The 25,383-nt window shown below is 48.1% G+C and overlaps 3 protein-coding genes and 1 pseudogene across 3 annotated transcripts; 2 read left to right on the forward strand and 2 right to left on the reverse strand.

Annotated features, from left to right (window-relative positions):
- Window positions 1–2,553: 2,553 nt before the first annotated feature.
- Window positions 2,554–2,926, reverse strand: LOC141083131 (histone H4). Its single transcript, XM_073567316.1, has one exon. The coding sequence runs from the start codon at window positions 2,914–2,916 to the stop codon at window positions 2,605–2,607; it is 312 nt and encodes a 103-aa protein (XP_073423417.1). The 5' UTR covers window positions 2,917–2,926; the 3' UTR covers window positions 2,554–2,604.
- Window positions 2,927–3,931: 1,005 nt separating this feature from the next.
- Window positions 3,932–4,407, reverse strand: LOC141083247 (histone H2B 1.1-like). The gene has a single exon (XM_073567415.1). It carries the CDS (start codon window positions 4,360–4,362, stop codon window positions 3,982–3,984), a length of 381 nt encoding a protein of 126 aa, XP_073423516.1. The 5' UTR covers window positions 4,363–4,407; the 3' UTR covers window positions 3,932–3,981.
- A 224-nt stretch (window positions 4,408–4,631) lies between these two features.
- Window positions 4,632–5,142, forward strand: LOC141083246 (histone H2A type 1). The gene has a single exon (XM_073567414.1). It carries the CDS (start codon window positions 4,693–4,695, stop codon window positions 5,083–5,085), a length of 393 nt encoding a protein of 130 aa, XP_073423515.1. The 5' UTR covers window positions 4,632–4,692; the 3' UTR covers window positions 5,086–5,142.
- An 18,500-nt stretch (window positions 5,143–23,642) lies between these two features.
- LOC141083133 (histone H3-like) lies at window positions 23,643–24,169 on the forward strand (annotated as a pseudogene).
- The last annotated feature ends 1,214 nt before the right edge of the window (window positions 24,170–25,383 follow it).

A 25,383-nucleotide genomic window follows, 5' to 3' on the forward strand; every position in this document is an offset into this window, starting at 1 on the left:
CTTATCAAACACTATGTTTTACGAGTGTGAGCAACCTGTCAATCAGTTTTCCAAGCGATGCTACATATCACTTGGAGAACGCTAGCATTCTGCATTCTAATTAAGCTTGCAAAACGCTAGTTTTTCGCGGGAATTCCGCATGCGTATTTCCGACGGCAGGGAGCTGCGGAATTGCCGTGGAAATATCCGCGACAATTCCGCACATTTGCACATAGCCTTATAGTAGCTAGGGAATAACAGGATGGAAAAATATTAGTAGGTATTTAGCTTTTAAAGGGAATCTGTCACCCTTGTTTTGGACTATGAGCTGCCGGCATCGACATCAAGGGCTTATCTACAGCATTCTGTAACGCTGTAGATAAGCCTCCGATGTGATCTGAAACATAAGAAAAACAAGTTATATTATACTCACTAGGAGGCGGTCCGGTCTTGGTCTGATGGGTGTTGCAGTCCGGTGCCTCCCATCTTGCAGCAATGCCATCCTCTTCTTCCCCTCCTGTCGTGGCTCCAGCGCAGGCGCACTGCTCTGCCCTGTTGAGGGCAGAGCAGAGTACTGCAGTGCGCAGGCGCCGGACCTCTCCTGGCGCTGCGTACTGCAGGACTCTGCTCTGCCCTCAACAGGGCAGAACAGTGCGCCAACGCCGGAGCCACGACAGGAAGGAAAGAAGAGGACGGCATCGTATGAAGATGGGAGGAATCGGACCGCGACAGGAAGGGAAGAAGAGGACGACATCGTATGAAGATGGGAGGCGCCGAACTGGACGGCGACACCCATCGGACCGGACCGCCCCCTCGGGTGAGTATAATCTAACTTTTTTTTTCTTATCTTTCAGGTTACATCGAAGCCAGCAGCTCATACTCCAAAATAAGGGTGACAGATTCCCTTTAAGGTTCAGAATTGGGAGATATGTCACCAGCAGTGAGGAGGAGCAGAGAGAGTGAGAGGAGGTTGGAGAGGGAGCATGTAGGGCTTATGTTGTGCTTTAGAAGGAGGGATCTAAGGTTTAGAAGCAGGTCTGCAGATGAGGTCAAGCGAGGGGGAAGAGGATGCTGCTGCGGCCATAGTGGTGAGGGGAACCATGCGGAGGCAGATGTTACAGGTTCAGTGCAATTATCAAACACCAGGCAACATGGGAAAGAACTATAGAATGTCTGGAATATCTGTCCGCAGATGTCAGTGACTCCGCGCCACACAGATGCACAGCGGTTATCAGAAGTAAAGGTTATATAGCTGAATATTAGTGCAGAAAGGCGACATCTGGAAACAAACTTCGGTTTATACTGTAACGTTTCCAATTTGTGAATGAATCTGCAGACACTGCTGGTTGTTTGAGCTGCTGATAATTCCTTTTTACTCTAAAAATGTCTATTTTGTTGATGCTTTCATTCAGAACTGAGTGTGCGGCTCCCAGCGCTTCTGTATATATGGAGATAAATGCTATTATGAGGAGTCCGCTTCTTCTCAGTTGTTAATCACACTGCTATTATTATACACATAATGTAAATTTCTGGTTATCTAGAGAGGTAAACAGAAGAATTGCAGGTATTCAGGGTGGTCCTGACAAGCACAATGGATGTGGCCTGTGGGAATACAGAGGACAGAACTTGTTCTTCAAGGTTGGGGGATGCAGGGAGAAAAGTCCATGTACATGGCTACTTCAGGGAACAAGATGGAGACAACATGGTTTCCTTCACAATCCCGTTCATCCAGTGCTGTATACACAGATTGTGCTGTTGATGCCTCTATGCTTTCCACCCCCATATTGTACTGTTTACCCCCATATAGCGCTGTAAAATCCTGATATGCTGTTCTGTCCCAAATAGCGTAGTATACCGCCACATAGCTCTGTATACCGACACATGATGTAGTTTACCCTCCATGTAGTGCTGTATAACCCCTATAAAGTATAAACTATCACCCCATATATATGGTTCACTCACCACTACCAGATATTTAAAGGGGTATTCCCAGCTCCAAGATACTATCCAATATGGAGAAGGTAGAATAATAGCAAATACCTCAAATTAGAAATATAGTATAGTTTTTCAGATTTGCTGTCTCTTTCCTCATGTGCAATCATTGCAGAACCTTAGGTATCCATGTTACATAGTTGCTAGTGTTGGTAATCATGGATATCAAAGGTCCTGCAATAACTGCAGACGAGGAAAGAGACCGCAAATCAGGAGAACTATACTACATTTCTAATTGGAGGTATTTACTAATACAGGATCTTGGAGATGGAACTACCCCTGTAATCACAGCTCCCAGCCTGACAAGAGCAGGTCCACCACCACCATCCTGACACCACATGTTACAGAGAACAAAGAGCAGAAGAAACCATCAGCCCATGTGCACAGCCAATCAGCACTCAGTAGGGCTATGGCTCCGCCCACAGGCAGCACCAGATTACTCCCCCCAGGCCCTCAGTGTTAACCCATTAGTGCCTGCAATGTATCCAGCTGCTGCGGCACAGGCTGTAATCATCCCAGCACAGGACTATCTGCAGTACCTTCCCCCTCCCCAGGAGCTGTAGCTTCTCCTCAGAAGATGTGGGTGGCTCTTAAAAGAGCCTTTGGGTTGTCAGGATAGAGAAGAGAATACAATTAACCTCCGAAGCCGTAGAGAGTGCGGCCCTGGCGCTTGAGCGCGTACACCACGTCCATGGCGGTGACGGTCTTCCTCTTGGCGTGCTCGGTGTAGGTGACGGCGTCTCGGATTACGTTCTCCAGGAAGACTTTCAGGACGCCGCGGGTCTCCTCATAGATGAGGCCGGAGATGCGCTTCACTCCTCCCCTGCGAGCGAGACGGCGGATGGCAGGCTTGGTGATGCCCTGGATGTTATCACGGAGAACCTTCCTGTGCCGCTTGGCGCCGCCCTTCCCCAGACCTTTCCCTCCTTTACCGCGACCAGACATCTTCCAGGTAGTCAGCAGAAATCTATGACTGATAAGTGCACGGTCCGCCTTTATATAGTCTGTGAGCGGACCAGAAAGAGAACTGCAGCGATGACGCGTTTCCAGGGCAGGGATGGAAAGTAATTTCCATTATCAGCCCCCCCCCTTCCTCTGCTGATTGGCCAATCACAGAAATGTTAGTGATTTTGAATTTCCCGCTCATTGTTTTGTTCTTTTCCACTTCTACAGGGATGACACTAAAAATAGTCAGAAACCTGATTCCTCTCCCCGGTGACATCCTGCTCAGAGTAATTACAATGTGAGAGCCGGACCTGCTATATTCTCTCCATCCATAGAGTAATGTATAACCCCCCATATAGTGCTGTATACCTGTAATATACCACTATATTTCTCCATGTAGTGCTATAAACCCCCATATTGTGCTTTATACCCTCCATATTGTGCTCTGTTCATTTATCTCAGTGACAGGTTCTGCTGCGATAAACAAGTGATCGGCTTCTGAATGACAATGAGATTCAGACCTAGAAATAGATCAATCTTTGGGATCTTATTGGCCAGGAGCCTCCACCAATCTGCGGAGCAAAGGGTGTGTAATATCAGAGGAACGTCAGTGAGAAAGTGCAGAGAGCTCTGATCATAATGAGGACAAACTGCTGGAAACATCGCTGACTACAAAGAGCCAACAGCCCATCTCCACCTACTATCAGCAGAACAATGGACACCAGGCCCCAGCGCTCTGGGAGAGAACCGGATTCAATGAGAGAGGAGCAACCGATCATTTATGGCTGCCTGCACCTCCACTGTTAGACTAATCCTGATGTTCCCCATCATTCTACATCTCACTACAACCCTCATCTCCCTCTCCATTTTACTATCCTTTAATCCCCACCCTCTAATGCCAGATACATTGACCTGATCTCTGCTAACACATGAGGTGTCAGTAAGTGCAGACACATTCCCCAGGAAGAGGAGCGAGATACAGACACGCAGCCACAGCTCTGCTGTAGACGGGGTGGGTGGCTCTTAGAAGAGCCTTTGGGTTGTGGGTGCAGAGCACAGAGCAGATCACTTGGCGCTGGTGTACTTGGTGACGGCCTTGGTGCCCTCGGACACAGCGTGCTTGGCCAGCTCTCCGGGCAGCAGCAGGCGCACAGCGGTCTGGATCTCCCGGGAGGTGATGGTGGAGCGCTTGTTGTAGTGAGCCAGGCGGGAGGCTTCCCCTGCGATGCGCTCAAAGATGTCATTGACGAAGGAGTTCATGATGCCCATGGCCTTGGAGGAGATGCCGGTGTCAGGGTGGACCTGCTTCAGCACCTTGTACACATAGATGGCGTAGCTCTCCTTCCTGCTCTTCCTCCGCTTCTTTCCATCCTTCTTCTGAGTCTTGGTCAGGGCTTTCTTGGAGCCCTTCTTGGCCGCTGGTGCAGACTTGGCAGGATCAGGCATGATGAGAGCAGAATGTTCTCTTCACTGGAGAGAGAATAATGATCCTGCTCCTCCCAGAGCGGCCGTATTTATAGACCGGCCATGCAAATGAGCAATGCTGTCAGATCGCTGTGCTATTGGGTGAGAAAGTCATGTGACCAATGTACACATAATGATCTCCGCCCACTGCAGCTCATTGGTGTTTCCACAAGTCTTGTTTCCATTGGTGACTTCAGATCCAGCCAATGGCAGGAGAGGAGGCGGGGCAGCAGCAGGTTATAAAAGGCGCAGGAGACTGCGCACTCCCCACACAAGAGCATTCTGTATCTGCTGATAACTGTGAGCGCAGTGATGTCTGGACGCGGCAAACAAGGAGGGAAGGTCCGTGCTAAAGCCAAGACCCGCTCATCCCGGGCAGGACTGCAGTTCCCGGTTGGTCGTGTGCACAGACTTCTCCGCAAGGGTAACTATGCTGAGAGGGTGGGCGCCGGGGCTCCGGTCTATCTGGCCGCTGTGCTGGAGTATCTGACTGCTGAGATCCTGGAATTAGCCGGTAATGCCGCCCGGGACAACAAGAAGACCCGCATCATCCCCCGACACCTGCAGCTGGCCGTGCGCAATGACGAGGAGCTGAACAGGCTGCTGGGTGGAGTGACAATCGCCCAGGGGGGCGTCCTGCCCAACATCCAGGCCGTGCTGCTGCCCAAGAAGACCGAGAGCAGCAAGTCCAGCAAGAGCAAGTGAGCGCTGCCACCGACCTCGTATCATCCACACAACCCAAAGGCTCTTCTAAGAGCCACCCACACCGTCACCACAGGAGCTGACGCCGCTGATCTCTGGTGTCATCTGTGTGTACTGATCTGTCATGTATACCACCTTATAGTGCTGTTCACAAACACTGCTATATAACGTCATATAGTGCAGCAAATTCTCCTTATACTGCTGTATACCCACCATATATGAACATCCATTTAATGCTGTGCATGTCTATATAGTGTGGCCGTTATCCCTGATACAGTGGAGCATCGACTGTAAAACACAGGCAGCTGCTGCACATTACTGTGCGCCACCATAACTGGGATGTACAATTACGGTAGTTTGCATTAAACAATGCTATCCACATGTTAACCCCTTAGCGACTGCCGATACACCTTTTAACGGCGGTATTTAACTGTACTAAAACCACAGCACCGCTAATTCACGGCGCTGTGGAGAAAGTGAATAGCGCCCCCCAGTGTCGGATTTTCTCCGGAGTCTCGGCTGCCGGGGGTAGCGGAGACCCCAGAGAACATGAATCGGTAGGTTTTTACCGACCCCGCTTTTGCGATCGCCGTTATTAACCCTATAACAGTGACCGCAAAAAAAAAGCAAGCCGCAATTGTGCATTAAATTTCTCTTTCCTCTGATGTGATCGCACATCAGAGGAGAGAGAACTAGGGTCCCCGATACACACACACCCCCCCCCCCCCCCGGTACCTCTCCATGGTCCGTGGTCCCGCGTCCTCCGGTGGGCGCCGCCATCTTGGATCCGGAGAAAATGGCGGGCGCATGCGCAGTGCGCCCACCGGGAATCTGCAGACTCCGGCTGGCAGATTCCATTCATTCATTTTGATCACGATTGATAAACTATCATCGTGATCAAAATAGTACATAATCCCCCCGTTTATCACCCACCCCCTTAGTTAGGCCAACATAGCGAAATAAAGAAAATATTTTTTTTTTCAGTTTTCCACTAGGGTTAGGGCTCGGGTTAGGGCGAACTAGGATTAGGGTTGGAGCAAGAATTGAAGGGTTTCCACTATTTACCAACTTTGGGGGTCTAAAAATTGTGTGGAAATAAAATTGTGTGGAAATAAAAGACTTTTTATTTTCAAGGCTCTGCGTTTATAAACTTCTGTGAAGCGCTTGGGGGTTCAAAGTGCTCACCACACATCTAGATAAGTTCTTTAGGGGGTCCCATTTCCAAAATGGGGTCACTTGTGGGGGATTTCCACTGTTTAGGCCCATCAGAGGCTCTGCAAACGCAACATGACGCCCGCAGACCATTCCATCAAAGTCTGCATTCCAAAATGGCACTCCTTCCCTTCCAAGCTCTCCCATGCTCCCAAACAGTGGTACCCCCCCACATATGGGGTATCGGCGTACTCAGGACAAATCGCACAACAACTGTGGGGGTATGATTTCTCCTGTTACCCTTGTAAAAATAGAAATTTTTGTGGAAAAAAAATAGAATTAGACTTGCCGGTAATTCGGTTTCTAGGAACCTTCCACGACAGCCACCTTGGTGGTTGTCTCCCCGCCCTAATAGGGGACAGGAACACAAAGAGGTTAAATATCCCTCCCCTTCCTGCTACCTCAGTGTTTTTTCTGAACGTACTAGCATGAATAGTTACCGCCAGTAGAGCAGGAATCATCATGTAAACATATTATATATGGAGGGAAATTAGTGCCGTCGTGGAAGATTCCTAAAAACCGAATTACCGGTAAGTCTAATTCTATTTTCTCTAGTCACCTTCCACGACAGCCACCTTGGAGTCATGCCTACGTTAATTTTTTAGGGAGGGACTATGGCTTGCAAGACGCGTCTGCCGAACGTCAGATCCCTATTGAAATCCAGTCTATAGTGTCTGGTAAAGGTGTGCACAGAGGACCAGGTAGCCGCTCTGCATATCTGCTCCGAAGACGTATTTCCTCTTGCTGCACAGGAAGTAGCGACTGATCGAGTGGAGTGGGCTTTTAACGATCCGGGAGGAGAGAGATGTCTTGAAGAATATGCCATGGAGATGGACTGCTTGATCCAACCCGCTATCGTGTTCTTTGCCGCTTTCTTCCCGAATACTTAAGGAACAGGTTCTGATCGATTCTCCAATCCTTGGTTGCCTCGAGGTAGCGGAGAACTACCCTGCGGACATCCAAGGTATGAAATTTTCCTTCCTTCGGATTAGAAGGATTTGGGCAAAATGAGGGCAACACGATATCTTGACTTCTATGAAAGTCTGACACCACTTTGGGCATAAAGGAGGGGTCTAGACGCAGTACTATACTGTCTGAATTGAGTAGAAGGTAAGGTTCCTGTACTGAAAGGGCCTGCAGCTCCCTCACACGTCTAGCCGATGTGATTGCTGCCAGAAACACCGTTTTAAGTGTGAGAATTTTTAATGGAATTTCTGACAGGGGCTCAAACGGGGCCTGTGTTAAGCTATTGAGCACTAAATTAAGATCCCAGGGAGGAACCCGACTAGGGAGCGAAGGGTGAATTCTGCCTGCCGCTGTCATGAACTGCTTGACCCAGCGGTGTTTGGCTAGGTCTTGGTCAAAAAAAGAACTAAGGGCAGATACCTGTACTTTCAATGTACTTGGAGTAAGCCCTAGATCTAACCCTTTCTGCAGGAAGTCTAGTATTTGGGCAATATTTGGGTGGGTGGGGTCAGGGGCCCCCGGAAGGCACCAGGAGGAAAATTTTTTTTCCATACTTTGCCGTAAACTGCATTTGTTACCGGCTTTCTACTTTTTTGAAGGGTCCGGATTATCTCATTCGAAAACCCTTTGGCCCTCAGAATGTTGGCCTCAATAAGCAAGCTGCTAGATATAACTTGGTTGGGTTCTGGTGTAGTAATGGACCCTGGAAAAGGAGGTCGGTCTTCTGGGGTAGAAGCAAGGGACCTTCCTGGGCTATGTCCAACAGAGCGCTGTACCAGCTTCGTCCTGGCCACATGGGAGCCACCAGGATTGTCGTGACCCCGTCTGCTCTGATCTTTTGTAACGTTTTTGCCAGTATCGGGATTGGTGGAAAGGCGTAGGCCAGTCTGAAGACCCATGGATGGGCAAATGCATCCGTCCCCTGGGCTCCGTACGTGGGACTGAGGGAGAAATAGGTTGCTGCTTTTGTATTTTGTGCATTCGTGAATAGGTCGACCTTTGGGTCTCCCCATCTCGAGGCTAGAGCCTGGAAGACCTCTTGGTTTAGACACCATTCTCCTGGATGGACGTCCTTCCTGCTCAGGAAGTCTGCCTGGATGTTTTCCGACCCCTTCAAGTGTACCGCAGAAATGGATAACAGGTTCTTCTCTGCCCAGAGGAAGATCCTTGCTGCTACCTTCTTTAGACTGGCGTACCTTGTGCCCCCTTGGTGTCTGAGATATGCCACTGTGGTCACGTTGTCGGAGTATATTCGAACATGACGGTTCTTGACAAGGGTTGATGCGGCCTTCAGTGACTCTTCCACCGCCGTCAACTCCCTTAGGTTCGAAGATCCGGATCTTATGTTCTGGGGCCACTGCCCCTGGAAGTATGAATCCTCGACCACGGCTCCCCAGCCTCTCAGACTGGCATCGGTACAGAATATTCTTTGAGGAAGCTAATCTCAACTTACTCTTTGTCTCAGGTTTCGGTAGCTCAGCCACCACCAGAGGGTCAATTTTACATGTCCTGGAAGTGGAACCCTGTTTGATAGGTTGTTTGGGTGCTTCCTCATGTTTATCAGGACGTATGACTGGAGGACTCACGTGTGAGCTTGTGCCCAGGATACCACCTGAATGCACGCTGTCAGGGAACCCAGGATGGACATGGCGTCCCTCAGGGTCGGTGCCCTTTGGTCTCAGAACCGGATTATCCTCTGCCGAAGGTCTATTTGATGATCTAAGGGAAGAAAGGACGTCCTCTTTTCTGAATCCAAGAGGATCCCCAGGAATTTTTTCCTCGGGGAAGGATAGAGGGCCGACTTCTGGAGATTCGGTATCCACCCTAGGGTTTCGAGTGTAGGGTTCTTGATATGTCCTGGTTCAGCCGGGTTACCGATGGGGCGACAATCAGCAGATCGTCTACATACGGAACAATGCATATCCCATGAAGCCGAATGGAGATGACTGCTTCCTTCATGATCTTCGTGAACACCCTTGGTGCTGGGGATACCCAAAACGGCAAGGCATTGAACTGGAGGTGGCTGATTCCTTGGTCGTGGGAGATTGCGAACCTCGGGAATTTCCGGTGGTCTGGATGAATGGGAACGTGGTAATATGCGTCCCTTAGATCTATTGTAGCCATCTGCCAGCCTCGTCCAATAAGAGGGATCGTGATTTCACTGACTCCATCTTGAACCTTCAGTACTTGATGAAGTGGTTCAGGGGCTTTAGGTTTATTATGAGCCTGTGCTTTCCTGAGGGTTTCTTTATCAGGAACAGGCGAGAGTAATGTCCTCTGCTCGCCTCTTGTGGAGGTACATACGAGACCACTCCTTCCCGTAGAAGTTCTATCCGAAGCAACAGGACTTTTTGCAGGCTTGGGGACTGTGCTGGGGTAATTCTTAGGGCATGCGGGGGGGGGGGGGGGGTGCTCGAACTCCAGTTTCAGCCCAAATTGAGTAGTGTGCAGGACCCACCGGTTCGAGGTCGTGGCCTGCCATTGGGCAAGAAACTGTGAGTCGACCCCAAACCCAGGAGTCACTGCTTCTCCGGGGGCAGCTGTTGTTGGGGCACAAGGATGTTTCTTCCTTTACCCCCTTTCGGGTAGCTCCAACGACCCGTCTTGCCCTTCACTCTGAATGCCTTCTGAGAGGTCTGTTCTCTTGAGGGACGAAAAAACCGCCTTTTGGTGGATTTCTGTTCTGGCAGTGACTTATTCTTGTCGGAAGCCTTCTCAAGGATATCATCCAGGACAGGCCCGAACAAGTGCTGCCCCTGGAAGGGGATTGCGCAGAGTTTCGTCTTGGAGGTGATGTCGCCCCCCCCCCACGACTTCAGCCACAAGGCTCTCCAGGCCGAGTTTGAAAGGACTAGGGACCTTGCTGCCACCCGTACCGGTTCTCCTGAAGCATCAGCTAAATAACCTGTTGTGTTCTGGAGGATTGACAGGGAGTGTAAAATTTCCTCTCTTAGGGTACCCCCCGATAGGTGGTCTTCCAACGTACGTAGCCAGAAAAACAAAGATCTGGCTACGCAGGTGGAAGCAATATTTGCCTTGAGCAGGTTCGTAGAAGCTTCCCAGGACTTTTTAAGGTGGCTTTCTATTTTGCGATCCATCAGATCTTTCAATTGGGAAGCATCCTCAAAGGGCAAGGACGTTTTCTTAGTGACCTTAGACACTTGGACATCTATCTTAGGGATCTCCCAAATAGAACTATCACCTTCTAGGGGAAACCGATTTTTTAGCTCAGAAGGCACCGTAAGTGCCTTCTCGGGGGAGGACCACTCCTGAGCTATTAGGTCCTGTATAACCTCATGAACCGGGAAACCCTTTCTACCTCAGGGTTTCAACCCTCCAAACATCTCATCCTGGACTGAGAGCCTGACCTCCTCCTCCTCCAACCCCATGGTATTTCTTACCATGGAGACTAACTCCTCCATATCCGCCGAGGAGAAATAGTATTTTTTTGCATCATGACTGGAGGCGGACGTGGAGCCCTCATTTTCCCAAATATCCTCCGATCCTGAGGAACTGACTTCTCCCGAGTCGGCATCTATAGGAGCCCTTTTCCTCTTTTTTGGGGCAGGGCCCTGGGCCACCGGGGTTTAGGCTGCTATGGAGGTTTGAACCTCCTGCCTAATCAGTTTTTATGCTGTCAAACAGGGAGGGTTGCTCGATACGCAGGATATTTTGCGTACAAGGTTGGCATAACTTCTTTTTGTAGTCAGAAGGAAACCTGGCACCACATATACCACACTTGCGGGGGTGTTTAGGGACAGAGGCCTTGTCTTCCTGCAAGAAAAGGCTTACTCAGACCTGTGCCACCAACTATTTAACAGGCAAGGGACCGGCCCTGCTACTCACTGTAGGAGGGGGAACGCTGGGCTCCGCAGATGCTGCAGTTGAGGGCTTCTCACCATCCATGTCTGCACACACCACAGACACACTGCGCTTTCCTGGAGCTGCTGCACCCTTTTAAGGATGATCCTGCGTTCGTTTGCTAGGTGTTCCTCCCTCCTTCCCTGGGGAGGATACCGCTCGACCCCCGCCGCCATTGGATTCATTTCCCAGGTCCCACGGGTGCCGGCGCGCGTTTCCCCCTCACAGGACGCCGGAGGTTGCAAACCGGAAGTGCGCATCACCGCTACCTCCAGTCGATTGCCCGCCCCCTCTGACGCACGCAGCTCCAATGCAGAGCTGGGAGGAAGGAGGAAGCCGGGGAGCTATGCAGGACCCCGGCAGGCACCATACCACCCCCCTTTACCACCGAAGGGCGCAGGAGGGGCGGCAGAAGTCCCGAGTCACACCGCGGTGGAGACGGGAGCAGCCCATGGAGGAGAGGTGAACCCCCCGACCTCGGCTGCCCAGCTCGGTGAGTACATAGGGGCTCCGCTCGCTGGCCAAGGGAGCCCCTTGTGACCTCTTCATGCCTCGACAGGGGACAGGAAAAACACTGAGGTACCAGGAAGGGGAGGGTTATTTAACCTCTTTGTGTTCCTGTCCCCTATTAGACAACCTCCAAGGTGGCTGTCGTGGAAGGTGACTAGAGAAAATGGATTTTTTATTTTCATGGCTCTACGTTATAAACTTCTGTGAAGCACTTGAAGGTTCAAAGTGCTCACAACACATCTAGATAAGTCCCTTAATGGGTCTAGTTTCCAAAATGGGATCACTTGTTGGAGGTGTCCACTGTTTAGGCCCATCAGGGGCTCTACAAACGCAACATGATGCCCGCAGACCATTCCATCAAAGTCTGCATTCCAAAATGGCACTCCTTCCCTTCCAAGCTCTCCCATGCGCCCAAACAGTGGTTCCCCCCCACATAAGGGGTATCAGCATACTCAGGACAAATCACACAATAACTGAGGAGTATGATTTCTCCTGTTACCCTTGTAAAAATAAAAATTTGGGGGCGAAAAGATCATTTTGGTGAAAAAAAATGGATTTCTTATTTTCACGGCTCTACGTTATAAACTTCTGTGAAGCTCTTGAATGTTCAAAGTGCTCACCACACATCTAGATAAGTTCCTTAATGGGTCTAGTTTCCAAAATGGGGTCACTTGTTGGAGGTTTCCACTGTTTAGGCACATTAAGGGCTCTCCGAATGCAACTTGGCATCCGATCTCAATTCCAGCCAATTCTCCATCCCTTGCGAGCTCTGCCGTGTGCTCAAGAAGTGGTTTACCCCCACATATGGGGTATCGGCGTATTCAGGAGAAATTGTACAACAAATTTTGTGGTTGATTTTCTCTTTTAACACTTGTGAAAATAAAAAAAATTGGTTCTGAAGTAAATTTTTTGCAAAAAAAAGTTAAATGTTAATTTTTTCCTTCCACATTGCTTTAGTTCCTGTGAAGCACTTAAAGGGTTAATGAACTTCTTGGTTTTGAGCACCTTGAGGGGTCTAGTTTTTAGAATGGTACCACTTTTGGGTATTTTCTGTCATGTACACCCCTCAAAATGACTTTAAATATGATGTGGTCCCTAAAAAAAATGGTTTAGTAAATTTTGTTGTAAAATTGAGAAATCGCTGGTCAACTTTTAACCCTTATAAGTTCATAACAAAAAAAAATTTTGCTTCCAAAATTGTGGTGATGTAAAGTAGACATGTGGGAAATGCTATTAAGAAATTTTTGTGACACCTCTCTCTGATTTAAGGGCATAAAAATTTAAAGTTTTAAAATTGCAAAATGTTACCATATTTCCGTTTTTTTCATAAATAAACACAAGACTTATCGAAGAAATTTTACCACTAACATGAAGTACAATATGTCACGAAAAAAGTCTCAGAATCAGCGGGATCCATTAAAGCGTTCCAGAGTTATAACCTCATAAAGGGACAGTGGTCAGAATTGTAAAAATTGGCCCAGTCATTAAGCTGCAAACTGGCTCTGTCGTCGCTAAGGGGTTAAGGAGGTGATAACTTGTCGATCGATGGAATCCGACCATTGTAAACCGCACCGATCCGAAGAATGCGTCCAAACTCAGGAAGACAGTCGATTTTCCAGATATTTTTTTTTACTATTTCTAGGAGATTGACTGTCCTTCTGGTGCTGTCGCCACCTTGTCAAGGGACAAATCCCACTTGGTCTTTGTGGATCATATAAGATAACCATTGCTTCAGACTCAGGCCCCTTTCACACATCCATTTTTTGCCATTAGTCGCAATCCGTCGAATTTTGAAAAAAAAAAAAAGGATCCAGCGACTGATACCGCTGGACCTGTTTTTTTCCCATTGGCATGCTGTATAAAGAGATAACATCCGTATTCCAATATATTCTGGCCTCACAACCTATAGGGTAACATCCAGAATATGGAATCCAGATTGGGGCGCTCGGTCCTAGTGCCCTCTGCCTCCAGTGATCTGCTGGTTAGGCCTGCTTCACACATCCGTATGTTACCATCAGTCAAAATCCGCAGTTTTGCAAAAAAAAAACCGGATCCGCCATTTTGCTTGGCGGATCCGTTTTTTTTCCCATTGAGTTGCATTACCGGCGGATCTTGACGGATGGCCATCCGTTGGATCCGTTTTTTTGAGGATCCACCAAAATGTTGGCGTCCGCCGACATGCCTGGACGGACAATGCAACGTTTTTTCGGGCGGCCAGATCCGCATTTTACATTGCGCATGCCCGGAGGACTTCCCTCGGCCTCAAATTTAACCCTAAACTCTGTGCGGGCGGCTGAACAATTCTCTCTCTCTCTTCCCCTATTACACACAATGGAGAGAATATAGCACTATATGGGGGTATGCAGCAGGATATGGAGGGTATATAGCACTATATAGGGGTATACAGCAGGATATAGAGGGTATGTTGCACTATATGGGGGTATGCAGCAGGATATGGAGGGTATGTAGCACCATATGGGGGTATACAGCACAATATGGGGGTACACAGCAGGATATGGAGAGTATATAGCACTATATATGGGGTATACAGCAGGATATGGAGGTATATAGTACTATATGGGGGTATGCAGCAGGATATGGAGGGTATGTTGCACTATATGGGGGTATGCATCAGGATATGGAGGGTATGTAGCACCATATGGGGGTATACAGGATATGGAGGGTATGTAGCACTATATGGGGGGTATACAGCAGGATATGGAGGGTATATAGCACTATATGGGGGTATGCAGCAGGATATGGAGGGTATATAGCACTATATGGGGGAATACAGCAGGATATGGAGGGTATATAGCACTATATATGGGGTATGCAGCAGCATATGGAGGGTATGTAGCACTATATGGGGGTATACAGGATATGGAGGGTATGTAGCACTATATGGGGGGTATACAGCAGGATATGGAGGGTATATAGCACTATATGGGGGTATGCAGCAGGATATGGAGGGTATATAGCACTATATGGGGGAATACAGCAGGATATGGAGGGTATATAGCACTATATGGGAGGTATACAGCAGGAGCAGGATATGGAGGGTATATAGCTGTATATGGGGGTATGCAACAGGATATGGAGGGTATATAGCACTATATGGGGGTATACAGCAGGATATGGAGGGTATATAGCACTATATAAAAAATAAGATAATCCTTTAATTGCCCCACCATGGGGAAATCCAGAGCATTACAGCAGCAAGGCAGGAACAAGTACAGATACTGATGCATAAAGGCATTACATTGACAGTAGGTAGGTACATACACGAAAAAAAAAGATATAACCGGACTATCACAACTGTGGATCTATTAGTTCACTGTTTGGGTCGTTCTCCGTTTTGGACAGTGCTAGTTATACAGCCTAACTGCAGCAGGAAGGAAGGACTTTCGATAGCGCTCCCGCTCACATTTAGGATGAAGTAGCCGGTCACGGACAGTACTGCACATCTTTGTCACGGTCTCATGCATGGGATGGGAATCATTCTGCACCATGTAGCTCACTTTGGCCAGTATCCTCCTGTCGCCTACTTCCTGAACTGGATCAAGGGGGCATCCCAGGACAGAGCTGGCCCTTCTAATCAGTTTGTCCAGCCTTTTCCTGTCCCTGGTTGATATGCCACTACCCCAGCACGCCACACCAAAGATGACTGATGCCACAACAGAGTTGAAGAAGGATGCAAGGAGTGCCCCCCTAACTCCGAAGGCTCTCAGCCTTCTGAGCAGATAAAGCCTACTGTGGCCCTTCCTGTACACTGCATCCAAGTGATGGGCCCAGTCAAGCTTATTATTGAGGATCACACCAAGGTACTTATAGGTGTCGACTATCTCAATGTCATTTCCCTGAATGTTCACCACTACAGGTGGATTTTTTCCCTTGCGAAAGTCCACCACCAATTCTTTGGTCTTCCTGGAATTAATCCTAAGGTGGTTCCTCTGACACCACTCCACAAAAGCTTGGTTAGTATCTCTGTACTGTCTTTCATCTCCTCCTGTGATGAGACCTACTATTGCAGAGTCATCAGAATACTTCTGCAAGTAGCAGCTAGATGAGTTGCACTTAAAATTCACAGTGTACAGTGTGAAGAGAAAAGGGGCAAGAACTGTACCTTGAGGTGCCCCTGTATTGCAGATCACCGTGTCTGACACACTGTCCCGAACCTTTACAAACTGAGGTTGGCTCGTGAGGTAGTTAAGGATCCAGGTGGAGAGTTGGAGGTCCACGCCAACAAGGCCCAGCTTGTCTCTCAGTAGACCTGGCTGTATGGTATTAAAAGCACTAGAGAAATCGAAGAACATTATTCTCACAGTGCTCCCAGGTTTCTCCAGGTGAGAGTCCTATCTAGAAGGTGGATAATGGCATCATCCACACCAATGCCCGGCCTGTAGGCAAACTTGAGAGGGTCCATATCCGAGCTCACTAGAGGATGGAGACGTGTGAGAATCAATCTCTCTAGTACCTTCATCAGGTGTGATGTCAATGCTACAGGTCTATAGTCATTAAGGTCTTTTGGATAAGGCTTCTTCGGAACAGGTACCACACACGATAATTTCCACAGTTGTGGTACTATACCTATTCTCAGGCTCATATTGAACAGATATGTAATGATCTCACTTATCTGGTGCCCGCAGGTTTTGATTAGTCTTGCACTGATGCAGTCAGGACCTGCAGCCTTCAAAACTTTGATCATATCCAGTTCTTTTGCAACCTGGGTACTTGTGAAGAACAGACCCTGGCTCAGTTGACAAGTTGCAGCAGGGGGTGAGGTTATTGTAGCAGAGAGGTGTGAACGGTATGCAAGGGCAGGAGCAGCCAGTGTGTGATTAAATCTGTTAAAGAATAGATTAAGTTCATTAAGCCTCTCTTTATCAACAACCATCCTGAAGACAGTCTGTCTATGCCCAGATATAGACTTTAGACCCTCCCAGAATTCATGAATCCTTTTCTGTGACAATTTCAGTTCAATCTTTCTCATAATTAGCCTTTCCCTGCCTGATTAGATTCTTCAGATCTTTCTGCACCTCTCTCAGTCTGCCCTTGTCACCTGATCTGAAGGCCAACTTCTCTTTGAGAAGAGCCTTTATTCCGGGGCTGATCCATGGTTTATTGTTAGAGAAGCACCTCACTACTTTTGTGGGTACCGTGTTGTCTACACAGAAATTAATGTAGTCCATCATACAGTGTGTGCGACCATCCATGTCATCACCATAGGAATCTACAGCAGGATATGGAGGGTATAAAATACTATATTGGGGTATACAGCAGCATATGGAGGTATATAGCGCTATATGGGGGTATACAGCAGGATATGGAGGGTATGTAGCACTATATGGGGGTATGCAGCAGAATATGGAAGGTATATAGCACTATAGGGGGGTATACAGCAGGATATGGAGGTTATATAGCAGTATATGGGGGTATGCAGAAGGATATGGAGGGTATATAGTACTATATGGGGGTATGCAGAAGGATATGGAGGGTATATAGCACTATATGGGGTAAACAGCAGGATATGGAGGGTATGTAGCACTATATGGGGGTATACAGCTGGATATGGAGGGTATGTAGCGCTATATGGGGGTATACAGCAGGATATGGAGGGTATGTAGCACTATTTGAGGGAATACAGCAGGATATGGAGAGTATATAGCACTATATGGGGGTATACAGCAGTATATGGAGAGTATATAGCACTATATGGGGTATACAGCAGGATATGGAGGGTATATAGCACTATATGGGTATACAGCAGGATATGGAGGGTATATAGCACTATATGGGGGTATACAGCAGGATATGGAGGGTATATAGCACTATATGGGTGTATACAGCAGGATATGGAGGGTATATAGCACTATATGGGTGTATACAGCAGGATATGGAGAGTATATGGCACTATATGGGGGTATACAGCAGGATATGGAGGGTATATAGCAGGATATGGAGAGTATATAGCACTACATGGGGTATACAGCAGTATATGGAGAGTATATAGCACTATATGGGGGTATACAGCAGGATATGGAGGGTATGTAGCACTATTTGAGGGAATACAGCAGGATATGGAGAGTATATAGCACTATATGGGGGTATACAGCACTATATGGGGTATACAGCAGGATATGGAGAGTATATAGCACTATATGGGTTATACAGCAGGATATGGAGGGTATATAGCACTATATGGGGTTAGACAGTAGGATATGGAGGGTATATAGCACTATATGGGGGTATACAGCAGGATATGGAGAGTATATAGCACTATATGGGGGTATACAGCAGTATATGGAGGGTATATAGCACTATATGGGGTATACAGCATGATATGGAGGGTATATAGCACTATATGGGGTATACAGCAGGATATGGAGGGTATATAGCACTATATGGGGTATACAGCAGGATATGGAGAGTATATAGCACTATATGGGTATACAGCAGGATATGGAGGGTATATAGCACTATATGGGGGTATACAGCAGGATATGGAGAGTATATAGCACTATATGGGGGTATACAGCAGGATATGGAGGGTATATAGAACTATACGGGGGTATACAGCAGGATATGGAGAGTATATAGCACTATATGGGGTATACAGCAAGATATGGAGAGTATATAGCACTATATGGGGGTATACAGCAGGATATGGAGGGTATATAGCACTATATGGGGGTATGCAGCAGGATATGGAGGTATACAGCAGGATATGGAGAGTATATAGCGCTATATGGGGGTATACAGCAGTATATGGAGAGTATATAGCACTATATGAGGGTATACAGCAGGATATGGAGGGTATATAGCACTATATGGGGGTATGCAGCAGGATATGGAGGTATACAGCGCTATATGGGGGTATACAGCAGGATATGGAGAGTATATAGCGCTATATGGGGGTATACAGCAGGATATGGAGAGTATATAGCGCTATATGGGGTATACAGCAGTATATGGAGAGTATATAGCACTATATGGGGGTATACAGCAGGATATGGAGGGTATATAGCACTATATGGAGGTATACAGCAGTATATGGAGAGTATATAGCACTATATGGGGTATACAGCAGTATATGGAGAGTATATAGCACTATATGGGGTTAGACAGTAGGATATGGAGGGTATATAGCACTATATGGGGGTATGCAGCAGGATATAGAGGGTATATAGCACTATATGGGGGGATACAGCAGGATATGGAGAGTATATAGCACTATATGGGGTATACAGCAGGATATGGAGAGTATATAGCACTATATGGGGGTATACAGCAGGATATGGAGGGTATATAGCACTATATCGGGGTATGCAGCAGGATATGGAGGGTACATAGCACTATATGGGGGTATGCAGCAGGATATGGAGGTATACAGCGCTATATGGGGGTATACAGCAGGATATGGAGGTTATATAGCGCTATATGGGGTATACAGCAGGATATGGAGAGTATATAGCACTACATGGGGTATACAGCAGGATATGGAGAGTATATAGCACTATATGGGGTATACAGCAGTATATGGAGAGTATATAGCACTATATGGGGTTAGACAGTAGGATATGGAGGGTATATAGCACTATATGGGGGTATGCAGCAGGATATAGAGGGTATATAGCACTATATGGGGGTATACAGCAGGATATGGAGGGTATATAGTACTATATGGGGTATACAGCAGGATATGGAGGGTATATAGCGCTATATGTGGTATACAGCAGGATATGGAGAGTATATAGCACTATATGGGGTATACAGCAGGATATGGAGGTATATAGCACTATATGGGGGTATACAGCAGGATATGGAGGGTATATAGCACTATATGGGGGTATACAGCAGGATATGGAGGGTATATAGTACTATATGGGGTATACAGCAGGATATGGAGGGTATATAGCGCTATATGTGGTATACAGCAGGATATGGAGAGTATATAGCACTATATGGGGTATACAGCAGGATATGGAGGTATATAGCACTATATGGGGGTATACAGCAGAATATAACCCTTTGCTCCCCTGACCAGTGATGATCTCGGTGATTTCTCCCTGTCTCACGCCGCCATTGATCCGAGCAGGAGGTCACCGGGGAGGAGTCCGCTCTGTGACTAGTGAAAGGTCCTGGAGATAAAAGCGGGAAAATGACAGGAAAAAGTGCGGGAAATTCAAAACCGCTAACAGCTCTGTGCTCCGCCCACATGTGAGGAGAAGCCGCAGCTCCTGCTGCTGGGGGAGGGGCTGGTGACCGCGCTGTGCCCGGATGGCTGCTCTACGGGAGCCGGAAACACCGACCACTGAAGGGTTAACACTGAGTGTGTGCGGGGAAGTGACCCTGTGGGCGGAGCCATAGCCCTACTGAGTGCTGATTGGCTGAGCACTGAATATGAAATTCCCGCCCAACGGCTGATAGTTTCTCGCGCTCTTTGTTCTCCTCAGTGTAACACGTGGTGCTCAGCGCTGTGTGGCCGTATACAGCACTATATGGAGGGAGTATTGTAGTATTTGGGCACAGACCGCATCATAACCAGGAATACAGCCCGATATTCAGTGTATAAGGCGTGATATCCTGTATCCAGCACTATGGATGGAGGGTGACACTATATGGCGATATACAGCACCACATGGGGGGATGACGCTATATGGCGATATACAGCACCACATGGGGGGGTGACGCTATATGGCGACATACAGCACCACATGGAGGTGACACTATATGGCGATATACAGCATCACATGGAGGTGACACTATATGGCGACATACAGCACCACATGGAGGTGACACTATATGGCGATATACAGCACCACATGGGGGGGTGACACTATATGGCGATATACAGCACCACATGGAGGTGACACTATATGGCGATATACAGCACCACATGGGGGTGTGACACTATATGGCGATATACAGCACCACATGGGGGGATGACGCTATATGGCGATATACAGCACCACATGGAGGTGACACTATATGGCGATATACAGCACCACATGGGGGGATGACGCTATATGGCGATATACAGCACCACATGGGGGGGTGACGCTATATGGCGACATACAGCACCACATGGAGGTGACACTATATGGCGATATACAGCACCACATGGGGGGTTACACTATATGGCGATATACAGTACCACATGGGGGTGACACTATATGGCGATATACAGCACTACATGGGAGGGTGACACTATATGGCGATATACAGCACCACATGGGGGTGACACTATATGGCGATATACAGCACCACATGGGGGGGTGACACTATATGGCGATATACAGCACCACATGGGGGGGTGACACTATATGGCGATATACAGCACCACATGGGAGGGTGACGCTATATGGAGATATACAGCACCACATGGGGGTGACACTATATGGCGATATACAGCACCACATGGGAGGGTGACGCTATATGGAGATATACAGCACCACATGGGGGTGACACTATATGGCGATATACAGCACCACATCGGGGGGTGACACTATATGGCGACATACAGCACCACATGGGGGGGTGACACTATATGGAGATATACAGCACCACATGGGGGTGACACTATATGGAGATATACCGCACCACATGGGGGGTGACGCTATATGGCGATATACAGCACCACATGGGGGTGACACTATATGGCGATATACAGCACCACATGGGGGTGACACTATATGGCGATATACAGCACCACATGGGGTGGTGACGCTATATGGAGATATACAGCACCACATGGGGGGGTGACGCTATATGGCGATATACAGCACATGGGGTGGTGACGCTATATGGAGATATACAGCACCACATGGGGGGTGACACTATATGGAGATATACAGCACCACATGGGGGTGACATTATATGGCGACATACAGCACCACATGGGGGTGACACTATATGGCGATATACAGCACCACATGGGGGGGTGACACTATATGGCGATATACAGCACCACATGGGGGGGTGACACTATATGGCGATATACAGCACCACATGGTGAGTGACACTATATGGCGATATACAGCACCACATGGGGGGTGACACTATATGGCGATATACAGCACCACATGGGGGGGTGACACTATATGGCGATATACAGCACCACATGGGGGTGACACTATATGGCGATATACAGCACCACATGGAGGTGACACTATATGGCGATATACAGCACCACATGGGGGTGACACTATATGGAGATATACAGCACCACATGGGGGGTGACACTATATGGAGATATACAGCACCACATGGGGGGTGACACTATATGGCGATATACCGCACCACATGGGGGGTGACACTATATGGCGATATACAGCACCACATGGGGGGTGACACTATATGGCGATATACCGCACCACATGGGGGGTGACACTATATGGCGATATACCGCACCACATGGGGGGTGACACTATATGGAGATATACAGCACCACATGGGGGGTGACACTATATGGAGATATACAGCACCACATGGGGGGTGACACTATATGGCGATATACCGCACCACATGGGGGGTGACACTATATGGCGATATACAGCACCACATGGGGGGTGACACTATATGGCGATATACAGCATTATATAGAACTATATAGCACAATATGACTGACTGCTCAGGGCCTATACAGCGCTATATCGAGGGTGTATAGGAGTATTCAACACTATATGAGGATAAGACCATGAACGGGGAAGGAGAGTCCACTCACCCAGGTTGCAGCAAGGATCCTTTAGAAGTCCATGGCCGCTCCAATGTGACCGAGACCTAAGTGCCCATGAGTGAGGCGCCAGAGAGGTGAGATGCGCCGGTCTCAGTCACACTGGAGCTGACAGGCACTTTTAGTTTATTTTTCTATAATAAATGTGGATGTTATCGTACACACCTGCAGCCTCGCTGGATTTTCGTTCCTCTGTAAGTGGACAAAACCGCAGTATTTTAGTATCAGCATCAGTCTATAGCACTACAAGGAGGATTTCTGCTCTATACGGATGTATACGGCACAATTTGGAGGGTATGAAGCGCTGCGCTGGATGTATACAGAACTATATGTTGTGTATAGAACTATACAGAGGGTATATAGCACAATACTGAGGATCACAGCACTATATGGGGGTACATGACATAGCAGTGGGATTCTGGGGTTATATGATATTTTAGCTTAATCATCAAAGGTTGTGTTTCCTGTGACCCCAGATGTGGACACTGCCCCCCTTACTCTGCACACAATGGATATATACATAGCGCTGCAGCTCTAGTTGCCCTGAAGAAGGCTCCGGCTCCTGGAGGATGGGATGTAGAGAAGCGTAACAGCCGCCTGAACCATCAAGCTTCCGGTCACGAAGGGCACTGGGCTCCAGCTGACGGGCAGCAGCGCCTCCAGATCCTTAAAGCTGACAATGGATGCGGACAACCCTGAGAAACCAGCAGGCAATAAAGTGGGCGAATCTCTGATCTCAAGAAGAGCCCCAAAAAATCCAAGAAAGTCACCGAGAAGCCAAATAACCCCCGAAGCTGAAGAAGATGACGAAGAGTTCAGCTAAGAAGATAGCTAAAGACAAGAAGTCCCTGCCGAGAAATAAAATTTAGCTGCCATACTCCCACAAAGGCTTTTATTCACTGCCACCACCCTGTAATGGCAGAGCTGTGTGACCAGTGCCACCACCATGTCCCGGCAGAGCTGTGTGATAAGTGCCACCACCTTGTCCCGGCAGAGCTGTGTGATCAGTGCCAACACCTTGTCCCGGCAGAGCTGTGTGATCAGTGCCACCACCTTGTCCCGGCAGAGCTGTGTGACCAGTGTAGACATGATGTGACCCTCTCCTGCATTATGGCAGCCTGTGACCAGTGTGAACTGCAGAGACCCAGCAGCACTTCATGGAGGAGGGAACAACGAGATTACTGGGAGTTGTGCTGAGCTTCTTCTGCTTAATGATTGGTTGCACACAGCCAATGAAGTGGAAGGGGAGTGATTCACATAAACCAATGAGAATGATCCCATGAGTATAAATTCCCTGCTCTTGTTGCTCCTCTCATCACATCTGTGTACATCTCTACAGAGTTATGGCCAGAACTAAGCAGACCGCCCGTAAATCCACCGGAGGGAAAGCTCCCCGCAAGCAGCTGGCCACAAAGGCTGCCAGGAAGAGCGCGCCTGCCACTGGCGGAGTGAAGAAGCCGCACCGCTACCGCCCAGGAACAGTCGCTCTCCGGGAGATCCGCCGCTACCAGAAGTCCACCGAGCTGCTGATCCGTAAGCTTCCCTTCCAGCGCCTGGTGAGGGAGATCGCCCAGGACTTCAAGACCGATCTGCGCTTCCAGAGCTCGGCGGTGATGGCCCTGCAGGAGGCCAGTGAGGCTTATCTGGTGGGACTGTTCGAGGACACCAACCTGTGTGCCATCCACGCCAAGAGGGTCACTATCATGCCCAAAGACATCCAGCTGGCCCGCAGGATCCGTGGGGAGAGAGCTTAGATCTGCCCCGGGCACTGAAGACAGCACAAAGGCTCTTCTCAGAGCCACCAAATTGCCCCACTAAGGAGCCAATGCCTAAACTATCCGGATCCTGCACCGGATCCTTGTGGTAATAGGTGGCGATGGGTTATCTCAAGTTAAGCGAGTTTCCCTTATGGAAATAAATCACAACTTAGTTTATAAGTAATGAGCAAATGTGCTCGGATAAGGCGTTACGGGAGCATGATCATGTGCTAACGGTGTCTTCAGTGTGCTTGAAACATATGTTCCAGTCTCTGGGGCTACTTGTCTCACACCTGTTATACAGCTGAAACACATGTAGCCGCTAGGACTCTAACCTATTTTTCGAGCACGTTCGCGCATCACTATAACAGACATGCGCATCCATCAGTCTCAGGAGCAAAAAGGGTTAATGTAACATCAGTACTAAAAGTGGGTCTGGGCATTGAGCGCTAACAGCTCAGCCTTTCATCAGCAGAACAGGCAGTGCTAGGACCCATATAATCAGTAGTGTATCGGGGTAAACCGCATTACATTGCTGTGTAGAGTTCTATATGTAGGTAGACGACTAAATATTAATTTTTTACTTATTTATACAGCGCCGTTAATTCCACAGCGCTTTAGACATTGTCATCGCTGTCCCCGATGGGGCTCACAATCTAAAAATATCACTATGGCTTTGGAATGTTTTGAGGAGACCCACTGTTCAAATCCCACCAAGGACAACATCTGCAAGGAGTTTGTATGTTCTTCCCCGGGTTCTCTGGTTTTCCTAAACTGGAATGGGGCTCACAGTCGTCCTTCAATAGACCTATTAGGCCCACTGATGCGTGCTAGAAATTTATAGAGGATCTTCTCAAAAAAATTTCAATCTTTCATCACCGAACTCCAGTCTTACTTCCTTCCTTTTCCATCTGCATTTCCCTACAAGTCTAGGCCACTCAATGACAGGGGTGTGGACTCAGTCTGGTTTAAATTCGCCGACAAAGTTCTTTCTCCATTGTCTTTCATTATTCCACTACATTAAGATTAGGCACTTTGCCTTATAATTATTCCACAGTCTACAGGCGTCTACTCCTTTCGAGAGACCATGGAACAATACTTCAACAACAAAAGGTTTAATATTCAGTATTTACAATGTGTTACAGACTCCAGACACAGATTCTGTAACTCAGGGGTGAAGAATCTTTTTTTCTGCCGGGGGGGCCGTACAAACTCCGCCCACAAATTACATCCTGACTCTGGCACTGGTGTCAGGACGTAATC

The sequence above is a fragment of the Dendrobates tinctorius genome, unplaced genomic scaffold (assembly GCF_039654945.1).
Source record: "Dendrobates tinctorius isolate UK_male_01 unplaced genomic scaffold, ASM3965494v1 ptg000020l, whole genome shotgun sequence".
NCBI classification, from domain to species: Eukaryota; Metazoa; Chordata; class Amphibia; order Anura; family Dendrobatidae; genus Dendrobates; species Dendrobates tinctorius.

Bases quoted from the DNA above. Each gene is read 5' to 3' on its own strand.
- LOC141083246 (XM_073567414.1), top strand. From the start codon at position 4,693: ATGTCTGGACGCGGCAAACAAGGAGGGAAGGTCCGTGCTAAAGCCAAG.
- LOC141083247 (XM_073567415.1), bottom strand. From the start codon at position 4,362: ATGCCTGATCCTGCCAAGTCTGCACCAGCGGCCAAGAAGGGCTCCAAG.
- LOC141083131 (XM_073567316.1), bottom strand. From the start codon at position 2,916: ATGTCTGGTCGCGGTAAAGGAGGGAAAGGTCTGGGGAAGGGCGGCGCC.